At 33.9% G+C, this 12,107-nt stretch overlaps 1 protein-coding gene across 2 annotated transcripts; it reads left to right on the top strand.

Moving 5' to 3' along the window:
• Nucleotides 1-3,089: 3,089 nt before the first annotated feature.
• On the top strand, nucleotides 3,090-8,118 carry LOC132055816 (kinesin-like protein KIN-8A). Of its 2 annotated transcripts, none has more exons than XM_059447813.1 (7): nucleotides 3,090-4,159; nucleotides 4,798-5,071; nucleotides 5,285-5,335; nucleotides 5,427-5,519; nucleotides 5,857-6,222; nucleotides 6,738-7,418; nucleotides 7,862-8,118. In XM_059447813.1, the coding sequence occupies exons 1-7, from the start codon at nucleotides 3,354-3,356 to the stop codon at nucleotides 7,958-7,960; spliced, it is 2,370 nt and encodes a 789-aa protein (XP_059303796.1). In that variant the 5' UTR covers nucleotides 3,090-3,353; the 3' UTR covers nucleotides 7,961-8,118. The 2 variants fall into 2 exon arrangements, with proteins under 2 accessions (XP_059303796.1, XP_059303797.1); XM_059447814.1 differs by having other exon boundaries at nucleotides 3,094-4,159; nucleotides 7,928-8,118.
• Nucleotides 8,119-12,107: the final 3,989 nt, after the last annotated feature.

Here is a 12,107-nt window from a genome sequence, read left to right as displayed (position 1 = left end):
TTTTTTTAATGCAGAAGGTCATGGGTTCGAGCCATGGAAATAGTATTTTGCAGAAATGCGGGGTAAGGCTGCGTAAGATAGACCGTTGTGATCCAGTTCTTCCCCTGACCTTTCGCATAGCAAGAGCTTAGCAGTGGCGGAGCCAGAAATTTGTGTAAGGTTATTCAAATGTTAACGAGTATATAATTTTTTTCTGATGAATGAGTGCAACAGAATTTTTTTAACATCATCACTGCACACCCGCCTAAAAATTTATGATCCATGTGATTTCGCAAGTTATTCTTGATAAATTTCATTGCTATAAATGATTACATTATCAAATGACAACAACAACATACCCAGTGTATGTAATCCCACGAGTGGGGAAGAACAAGGGGCATTTCGAGAATGTTACAAAGTGAGAGATAACGACTAATTAATTTTCTTTGGGGAAAAAAAAAAAGGAAAGAGAACAAAGTTGGATAATTAAAATATTCACAAAAGCAATTAAAAAGAAAAGATAACAAAATAAGTGGTAGCTAACTTGCTATTAGATCTCGTTGTCTTCTTTTTAACAATACGTATTCTTCTTTTCTAGGAATTAGGAAGGAAAAGAAAAAAAGTAAAGGAGCTTCAACAAATGAGTCAACGTAACTCCAAACCAACATAGGAATAAACCAAATTCAAATCATAACTCAAATACAAATAAGTTTAGTCGGAACATGGAAGAAAATAAGTGCAAATACAAATCAACCAAGTAGCTTCAGACATTGTTTGTATGTTTTCTTTTAAAGAAAGAAGATGACCAGCGTTTGACGCAAGCTTTAAACCGTGACTATTAGGTAAAATTGAACACCCTTTATCTCTAGGCTATCTATTTCAATTATTTTAAGGGTGTTCAAAATTTAATTTATATCCAGTTAACTATAATATCTAGTCTATATACTAGTACCATTTTCCGGCCAAAACGTTCCGTGACCACCCTCGGCCATGAGTGGGCCTCCGCCACCGGGCTGCAGACACCCACGACTACCCTAGAGTTGATAATTTTTAAATATACAGAATCATTTCCAGAACCTTTTAGTACAAAGGAGGTGGAGAATTAAAACAGACAATACTATATCTACATGATTAATTACAACATCCATATTTTGCTAGCATGAACGTTATCGTGGTTAGAGACTTAGAGTGCGATAAATGGGTTGGAGGACAGCTATAAAATTGCAAAATAAATAGAGAGATCAAAATCATGATTTCAATATATCATGATCGAATATTAATGATCTTTCTTAATTGAGTTTTATAGGTGTAAATTATTAGATCTCTGAAAGAAAAACGGGAAGAAGAGGTCATGACTTATGAGTAGAAAATGTTAAGCATCCCAAAAGCATGTGCTGGCGCTCATAGTTTAATTGGCCTTCCTAGTTTAATTAAAGTCAGCAAAAGCGTCATAATGAGTTTGGATTATCACCAACAACTCTCTTGGCTTTAGTGAATTGAAAGTCTCAGACACATTTGAACTTGAACCCTTTTACAATGCTTGGAAGAGAACAAGGATATAGTTGACGCACTAATTTCCCTCGCAACTCCCTCCGGTCCATTTTACTTGTCATGTTTTTCATTTGCACGTCCCTTAAGAAAACAGTAACTAAAAGGTAATTACGCTAAATTATTCTTATTTATTCTTTGATCTCAATTTAATTGTACTATCTTTTTACATTAATCTTTCTCCATATTTATTGAGGTATAGATGGAAAAGATACTTAATTATATCTTGATTTTCTAAAAATACGACTATTTTTGGACCATTTGTGGGATCACATTGGGTTGTTGTTGTTGTTGTTGAACCATCTATTTTTAAGAAGGACGACAAGAAAAATAAACCGGAGGGAATATAAGAAAATGAAGAATTTAGCGCAACTTCTACATTAAATTTGCTCAGTTTGTATTTTGGAAAAATGTGTTTACACTGAAGTGTAAACAAAATGAATCATTTAAGGCAGTAATTCCTATACGTCAAATTTGAGCTGATTATAATCCAGAAACCTCTTTGATATGTGCTCTTGCTATTCATTTTATGGTTTTGAAAATTAAGTTGATACGAAGTTAGGAACAAGTATTACGGAGTATAATGCGCTCTTGAAACTTTTTAACTATTCAATTTTTCATACAAATATGCTACGTTCTAGAAACTCTATTACGTATCTTTTAACAATTCAAACTTTTATATCTAATTCTATTATTCAGTTTGCTCAATCTAATCCAATTAAGTGCAGCATGTGATTTTAGTTATCATAAGTGAATTTGATAAATGAGTGTTTGATACAATGAATAAATTCAGTAAAACATGTTTGCTATAGGTTGAGAATATTTTCTAATGTTCAATGGGTGAGTGAAAAATATTGTATTGGAAAATATTATATAAGAAATCAATTATAATATTAGAAAATTAGAGTCTTTTGATGAATTTGAGCATCAAAGATTAATGATAATGTCAAAGTACTAGTTGGAGCAATTAATATGATATTAAATACTAAGATTTTTGTAAGAAAAATATTTATGTTCGTAAGAGAAATAATGTTTCCCCTTAAATGATATTTTTTTTTGGTAACTAAACACTAGACTATGAATCTCAGGATATTTTTTATTTTTATTGTTTTGAAAATAACTTCAGTCATGCATGTCACACGTAAGACTCCATCACACTTGTAGAATGAAGAAAAAACACACGAAATGCCTTTGACTTGTGGAGTACACACACAATCATTAGCTGGTAGCAAGCACTTTAGTTTAAGTTAACACGAAGAATACAAAGAAAAATGTTTTTTAACTTTAACACATTGGTTCTCCTTTTAAGGTCAAAAGGTGAAAAGGTAAAACTAGTTTGTACTTTCATGAAATTTAAGTTAAATTATTCAACCACATAATGTAGTTATCCTCTGTCATTAATAGGAGTATATTAGGTATCCTAATAAATAAAGGTGAAGATTACCCGTGATGGACCCCAATATTCGTTTATAACGGACCTTTCACAATCTGACACTTATATGACCGTTACAAGTTACATAATTTTAAAATATTCAAAATTTGGCCCACATTATTATTTTTGCTTTGAGCAGATGCTCACTCCCTCGCTTTACTGTCAACCGTCGATCTCCCTTAAATCAACGGTTCATGTTTATATCCCCAAAATCATACAGTGTCTTGCTCTTTCCCTCTTTCCCAACTTCTCTTTTCTCCTGTTCACCCAATTTAGCTAATTAGCTTCCATTTCATCAATTTCCCATCAAGAATCTTGATTTTTCTTTGAAAGTTCTCAACTTTATTGTGATCCAAACAGTCTTCAAGAATCAGCAAGGGCATGTTTGGATAGAATGCCAGTTTTCACAAGATCTCAGATAATTGACTCTCAGGGAAAGAATGATCACAAAACTAGACCAAGAACAGATCAAGAAGATACCCAAATGGCTAAAAATATGAGAAATCCACACCATGGTTTGAAAGAGAAGATGAAAGCACTTACCCTTTTGTATGAACAGCAAAAACAAGGCTCTGCAGCTCTCAAGAATCAATCTTTTAAACCTGAAGATTCAAGATTTTCATCTCACCCTAGTGTAGACCTTTTAAGTTCAGGTACTAGAAGAGTTGAGAAAGAACAAAAACAATCAAAGCCAATTAGTCATGTTATGAGGGAAAATGTGACAAGAACTTATGTGCCACCACCACCTTCATTGGTGGAGGATGGGAAGGAAAACGTCGCGGTGGCGGCTGCAGGAGGTGATAGAATAGTAGGATTTTCGTACCCTAAAAGGGCGAATGCGTCAAGTACTGTGGCAAGAAAGCTTTCAATGGGAAGCACAGCAATGCTGCATACGGAGCCTAGGGGAGCTAGAAGGACAGTGAAAGAGAATGTACAACAAGAGTTGGATACCATTTCGGAGAAAGCAAATGATGGTGGTAGTAGAATTCTTGTTTTTGTAAGGTTAAGGCCAATGTCAAGAAAGGAAAGAGAAGGTGGAGCTAGGTGTTGTGTGAAAATTGTGGATGGAAGAGATGTTTATCTGACTGAATTGGCCACTGAGAACGACTACCTTAGGCTAAAGAGGCTCAGGGGACGCCATTTCACTTTCGATGCTTCATTTCCTGATACCGCTAATCAGCATGATGTTTATTCCACAACGTGAGTTGGGACAATCTTAACAAGTTTTTGTTGATTTCACTAGTTCATCCATGACTCATTAATCAATAGCAGAACAATTGTCAAATTTGTCCATGTTATGAGCCTTTGATGTTAGTGTAGTAGTAACTTGATAGTTTATGGCTGCAGTGTCATTTGCAGTACCTTTTTAGGTCTAAAAGCTTCAAGATTTGCATTTTAAGAGATTGTATTTGTTCGTTTAAGGCTTGTAACTCTTCTTGAGCAAAAACCAGTTTTTTTGGGCGCTAGGAGCACATTTCTGTCTAGCAGATATTTACCTAGTTGTAACTTTTGGTAGAGTAAGTGCTCTCAGTATGGCTTTTTACACTGAACTATTGAATAAAATGGACCTAAATAGAACCGATGAATATAGAGTATTCGTATGTCAGACGCCAAGTGATTTGGTAACGAGTCATAGGAGATTGATTTAACACAGTGAAAAACTATTTTCTGTATGACATCAACAAAATAGTAAAAGCTTGACAGAATTGTGAGATCTAATAGCTTGTTTGATGAGAGGGGAATTTCTTTTCTTTTATTTTCTTGAGGTCAAGCTATTGTCTACTCCTCGTTGATAAAATGTAGATAGAACTGAACATTTGGAATCTTGTATTTTCCAGAACAGCAGAGCTTGTGGAAGCAGTTCTGCAGGGAAGAAATGGTTCTGTGTTTTGCTATGGTGCCACTGGTGCTGGAAAGACATACACAATGCTCGGTACCATTGAGAACCCAGGGGTAATGGTATTAGCAATCAAGGATCTCTTTACCAAGATAAGGCAAAGGAGCTTTGATGGGAATCATGTGGTTCATCTTTCTTATCTAGAGGTCTATAATGAAACAGTGAGAGATTTGCTGTCCCCGGGAAGGCCTCTAGTCCTAAGAGAAGATAAACAGGTATGCGCTTCTTTCTAAAGAATGATCATCCCCAAAAACATTAGTTGCTGATAATGTCCATCCCCTTTGTTTCAGTAATGGATATACTGCATACTGCTCGATAGAATTTTCTTTGTTGCCCCATCTTTTATACTTGTCGAGTAGTAGTTATAGTAGTTCTCTACCAGATTTTTCCAGAAGGATGATCATATTTTCACACTGCTTATTATGCAGGGGATAGTGGCAGCAGGGCTTACTCAGTATAGAGCATATTCCACAGATGAAGTACGTATCCTAGTTTTCTTTTTGATTAGTCATAGTAAAGTATTAGTTGCTAAATCAAAGTTGTTGACCCATATTTCTTTTATGAGAACAGGTAATGGCATTGCTCCAACAAGGAAACCTAAACCGAACCACAGAGCCCACCCGCTGCAATGAAACTTCCTCACGCTCTCACGCTATTCTTCAGGTCATTGCAATTTTGGCATTTCCTTTAAGGATAATTACATTTTTAGACTGGATAAAAAGATAATAGCAGCAAATTTATAGGTTGTGTATATTAAATATAAATATGCATGTTATATACATACTACATATACACAATATACATAGTATATATACAAAATACACATATAATATATGTAGAATATACATAACCAGTGTATAGGTTTTGTGTATTTTGGGTAGCGCCCTTCGGCCTACGGGCCAAAAATGAAAAAAAAAAAAAAAAAAAAAAAACTTTTGTTAATTCACGCACCATCTCCCCAATTTCTTGACTTTTGTTGAAATTTTTATTCAACACGCAGGTTATGGTGGAATACCGTGTCAAGGATAGTTCAAATAACATTGTAAATCGAGTTGGAAAGCTATCACTAATTGACCTTGCTGGTTCAGAAAGAGCTCTAGCTACTGATCAGAGAACCCTGAGATCACTTGAAGGTGCTAACATAAATAAGTCACTTCTGGCACTGAGCAGCTGCATCAATGCCCTTGTTGAGGGCAAAAAGCACATTCCTTATCGGAATTCTAAGCTCACTCAACTACTCAAGGATTCACTGGGTGGAGCTTGTAACACTGTGATGATTGCCAATATTAGCCCAAGTAATCTTTCATTTGGTGAAACCCAAAATACACTGCACTGGGCTGACCGAGCGAAAGAGATACGAACAAAGGTTAGAAAATTCAAAACTACTAATCCACAACTTTGTTTTTAGGCCTGGTTGTCATCAAAAGTAAAATATTTTTAATGGCCATCATGATTTTTTGCATTCACTATGCAGCGACTAGTTTGGAATTATGGTAGAGTTGATTGATTTCTTGTTCAATGTTTACTGCTTCAAATGAATTTATAAATTTAGAAGTTACTAGATAATACTAAATTGCTGGCCCTTTACAGTTCTATTTACTTTCTGCAGCTTACTATGTAAAAAGTTGACTTCAAAAGAGGTGTACATTCATTTGCAGTGTGTGTATTGCTACTTATCTTCATTGAAATATCATGAGTTTGAAAAAAGAATGAATAATGTGTTTCTGCAAAATTATTTCCTACTCCATTGTTTTCATCTAATGCCAGAGAAGTCCATATCGACATGCAGTTGACAAATACGTTAGTTGTGAAGCATCTATAATTTTCAGTATTTTAGGGATCCATTATCATCCTAATATTATCTCCTTTCACCAAGTGCAGGCTTATGATGCACATGAGGAAATGCAAATGCCTGATTCAGAAACAGATCAGGCCAAGTTATTGCTTGAGCTGCAAAAAGAGAATCGCGAATTGAGAATGCGTTTGGCTTATCAGCAGCAAAAAATAATTACAATCCAGAAGGAAAATTTGGCTGCAAACGCTTCCCCTGCCCCATCTACAGTTTCCTCTATCTTATCACCAGCACCGTCTTCTGCTCATCCAAATGAAAAACGGAAAGCAAGACCCTCTTTCTTGGCTGGAAATTGTTTTACCCCAGAATCCAAGAGAAAAGGTGCAGATGACACAGTTAGAGATCTAAAAAAGGCGGTTAAGGGATTGGAGGCAGAAATTGAGAGACTGAAGAAGGATCATGCATTGCAGATAAAGCAGAAAGATGATACAATCCGTGAATTGTCACGAAAGAGTGCAAAACCAGCAGGAGGGGCACAAACGGGTGTAAAAAGGATCATTACAAGGGCAAGCTTGAGGCCCAAGGAAGCACATGATGTTGATTTGAAGAGTCCAAGTCATCGTTTTCATTCTCCAGCTCCCACGGCTAAAAAACGCAGCTTCTGGGATATAACAACAGCTAACAGCCCATCGGTTGTCACTTTAAATGGAAGAAAGACAAGAAGCCATATTAATACTGAAACAGCAGCAGCTCCATCCATGCTTCTCCAGGTACATTTTGATATCTTCTACGTCCATTTCACATGACATTCATTTCTTCAGGCATAATTTCATTTCTTCAACATTCATTTCATATGGCCTAATAATTAGTTCATCAACTCTTTAGTTGCTATATGTTAAATATGGACTTTTGTAAGTGAACAGTTGAACAATGGTCCTATTAGACTTAAAACTTTTTGGCATATAGAAAAGGTTTGATGTTTCTAGAAATATATAACTACCCCTCAATCTCAAGCATGTAAAGTTGTCTATATGAATCCTCACTGTCCATGTCACTCCATTTAAGTCCATCTCAGCGCAATAGTATAAAAACATTAGTCTCTCTGACACTGGAAGCTATCTACATTTTCTACTGGCACAAGAACCAACTTGATAATCATGCTTTAAAGTTTAAAGTGTACCTTTGGGTTTCTTTCTTCTGAAAACTGATGCAGCTTGCATATCCATGTTTCTGGTTTGTCTTCATGTTTGGGCCACATGTTGTAAATTACACCACTCAGCCAGGATTTGCTCGCCAGAATGTAAAGCACTAAAGAAGAGGCAGATCACTTGGGATTTCCAATCTAGCTCTGGTGGCATCAAGCAACATTTGTCATGCGGAGCAAGGCAACAGAGGAGCATTCATTCACTTGTATTAGACAAAAGACTAACTGTCTAACAGTGATTAAATCTATACAGTAGTTGTTTATGACTTTTTTTCTCTCTCTCTCTTCCAGATTACTTAGGCTTATTGAAGTCATGTTATTAATATTATTTCATTGTTTGTTCTGTTATGAAAAATTTGAAGCACATTTGCTTCAAGTTTCTGTAGATTTTGTGCTTTTCCAAGTTTAAAAAAGTTTCAGGGTTGCCATGTCTTGACTTTGATAAATGTCTTCTAAACTCGACCAGTGGCAACATCTATTTTCGAGTTTGAGTTCTAATTCCCAACATATTATGGACATTAATGGACTGCTTTCGAGTTTCTGTAGATTGTGTGCTTTTCCAAGTTTAAAAAAGTTTCAGGGTTGCCATGTCTTGACCTTGATAAATGTCTTCTAAACTCGACCAGTGGCAACATCTATTTTCGAGTTTGAGTTCTAATTCCCAACATATTATGGACATTAATGGACTGCTTTCGAATGATATCAGGAGATTAGTTTTAATGATTGGAACAACGTCATTCTTGATTGTGTTGTCTATTTGTTAATTACTTGCATTCTAGGTGAAACCAGGAAAAAACTGGTGAGGAAGGTGAATGTCGATCATGTTGTTGAATGAATAATTTTCTTTGAGGGTCCTGAGTATCAAACTTAACTGAAGTGAGTTGTAATTTGGCCACAATAAAACGAGAACAGCACTAGCCAGAGAAAGTTGAAATAGTCAAAAATAATAAAAGGAGCTTCACATGTAAATTTTAGCTGAAAAAATCCCTGATACTCTTTCAATTCAACTACATGTCAGTTCCAAATACTTGCTCAGAGTTTAAGCAGCCATTAGAATCTATATCTATATATAATATAAAGCTAGGCATAGATAAGGTGATGTGGACCTCTGCAGGTGGCGTTGCACGTTTATCTTTTTTCTCCTTTTTTTTGTCATTTTCTCCTTAAATCTATTTAACACAATGAAATGATAATAAAGATAAAAAACTGATCCGTTTGCTGCCTATGCCTAATAAAAGCCCAAATAACCAATAAATGCTGCTAACGTAAATAGGGAATCCGTTTCTTTAAAACAGAGCCCACGTACTCATCACATAGTATAGCTCCCATTTGGTACTCGGTTTAGTGTGTCTGTTATATAACCCAATAAAGTTACACTTAATACCCATTCAATTATCATTACTCAAATATACATTAGTTTTCATTTCATGTTATGTTATAATTCTATTGGATACTATAAATACTAAACAAATATTATCCGATGAATGCATAACACTCTTCATTTTCATTCCATTACTTTCTTCTCAATTCTTCGTTATTATTGTTTTGTTCCTTTTCAATTGAAACTCTTTCCACAAAGAAGTTTCTTCTTTTTTCTTCTCTTTTGTCTTTTTTCTCATTATTGGTGTTTTTGCCAAAATTATTGATTTCCTATATAATTCCGATGCATATTTTTTGTCTGTTAGAAAGTGACGGAGAATGGCATATGACTTTATTTGTGAGCAGAGGCGGATCTAGGATTTAAATTACAAAAAGGTTCAACATATTAAATTTTTAGCACTAAATCATTATATTTCTAAAGTTATGGATTCATATCTACTATTTATTGTAATTTTAGTAAATTTTTACACATAAATTTATACTCCGCATCAAAAGTTTGGGGTTCAATTGAACCCCAAGTTATAGTGCTCCATCCGCCTCTTTTTGTGAGAAGTATTCGTCAAATTCAAGCTTGAAGAATATGCTATCATTATAGATACATCATTATCGAATTCAAATGTAATAATTCTATCTTTTCTCTCGTAAAGGTCTTATTTTAAATTTTAGAAATAACTGTACTAATTACATATTGGAGTTTGGTTGTTTTTTCATTATTTATAAATCTATATATAATATAAAGCTAGGCAATAAAAGAATGATGTGGCACCTCTCTTTGGCCAAGAATTATATTTATCTTTTTTTCTTCTTTTTTTGACTTTTCTCTAATTTTTTATTATTCTCTCCTAATTTTTAATGTATCTTATTGTTACAACATTAAATAGCTCAATAATTAATACTCCACTCTCCCAATACCTTTTAGTAACAGAAGAACTTAAAAGCCTCAATTTACTAATCCAACTTTTTGTATTCCCGTGTTACTATTTCATTAACTACCAAGATTAATTTAAAATCTAGACAACATGACACAAAAGGTGGACATTTGAAGTTGAATATTAGAAAACCCAAAAAACTCTACAATTCACGGGTTCACAATTCGATTGCTCTACGATTCACGGGGTTACAATTCCCTATATCAAAACCCAAATATAAACAAACTTTCATATAAATCGATTTGGAGGTTGCTCTTTGGATTGTGACAAATACTATCGCTGCAAGTTTGCGGAAGTCTGAGGGTGATGGTCATCACTTGCGTGGTATTCTGCTTTAAATAAAATATTTGAAACCTGTCAAGTTATTTTCCTGCTATTTTGTTGGTGTTATTTTTGACATGTTGAGAGTATTTTATTTTACCCTTCAGTATATTTGTCTAGGTATGTTTGGTTGACTAAGTAACATGGGGACGTACTACTAGATATTATTGTGATACACGTTGTCAAATACGCGTAGTCATGAGATAAATACTGAGTTGCATTCTTGATGATCCAGGTGGTTTGAAGGTTGTATGACAAAGACTTGAGAATTTATTCCACTAAATCAAGTTAATTTCATAAGTTCTTACTCCAGGAAAATGTACTAATTTCAATGTTTAAACAGTTTTCTTTTTTCTATAGCTTCCTAACATACAAAAAATCAACAAATTATGTTGACTAGATAAATTTTATTAATTGGTTACGGTTAATATATAAGTACCTAATTTCTTCAATTTTTCTATATATTCAAGCCAGATGAGTGCTCTTTATATTATTTTTAAACTATCAAAAGTCCCTAATACATTTTATAATAAATATTATTTACATTAATTAATATTATTTATGAATAATATTTAAATAATAATTAAAGATGAAAGGAGCTACATATATAAGACCAAAGGTCTTCAATAAATACTATTTCTTTTAGTTTTACAATAATTAATATTATTGATGAATAATATTTAAATTACAATGAAAGGTGCGAGGAGTCACACAAGTGATAAGACCAAAGGTCTTAAATAAAAATTAGTAATATTATGATAATTAATGAAGTTTTTTTTTTTTTTTTTTTTAAATGGTAATATATAGTACATCTACGTATTATGAAGAGGACTGCACCTCGAATACTCTACAAGCTACAAATTTTGTGATGTTTTAATTCAGATCTGTTTCTCTATTTTAATTTTTCATATGTATTTGGGTATACAATTGTGCTTTAGATTGTCGTGGTATGCATATCTTGCATTACATATTTGTTTATTTTTTGTACTATGGATTTTTTTACATTAACCGCGATAAGTTAACTAGTCTTAAATAATGTCATTTTTCCTCTCTCTTTCTTTTTGAGAGTTCTTTTAAAGCCCAGACAGACCTAGATAAATATGGGCCAAACACAAGTTTGTTATTCCACAATAGAATAACCATACGAAAAAAGAGACACAACATCTCTCTGGCTTTGAAGTGAACCACGTAAACTATTGAGAAAAAGTTTTGTCTGAAAAATCCAACCATAAATGAAGTTGATGACTGACTTTTTGATCATATCATAATGGACATAGCATCAGTTTAATTTACTACTATAAGCTTATAATCAATAAAAGAGAAACCATTTCTAAACTTTTTGGCTATAATCTGACCAAAAATGGTAGCTGCCTACTAATACCATTCAACGGTTCAAAATGTATGGCCTGAAGACCTTTTTACTTCCTAGTAGATAATGCTGACCTTTGTTAAACACTCAGTCGTGTTCAGTGGTCACCAACCAATAAACTCCTTTCTTTTTCCCTCTTTTCCTCTTCTTTCGCTTATTTTCCTTTTCTTTTGCTTTAAATGTTACTTAGCGTGAAAATATGGCCTTACTAGATAAGGTCATTTTAGTAGATCACAACCCATTTTCTCTATTAATG

Source organism: Lycium ferocissimum, chromosome 5 (genome assembly GCF_029784015.1).
Source record: "Lycium ferocissimum isolate CSIRO_LF1 chromosome 5, AGI_CSIRO_Lferr_CH_V1, whole genome shotgun sequence".
Lineage (NCBI taxonomy): Eukaryota > Viridiplantae > Streptophyta > Magnoliopsida > Solanales > Solanaceae > Lycium > Lycium ferocissimum.
Note: the sequence above shows the minus strand (reverse complement) of the source record. Positions and strands in the feature narration are given on the sequence as shown.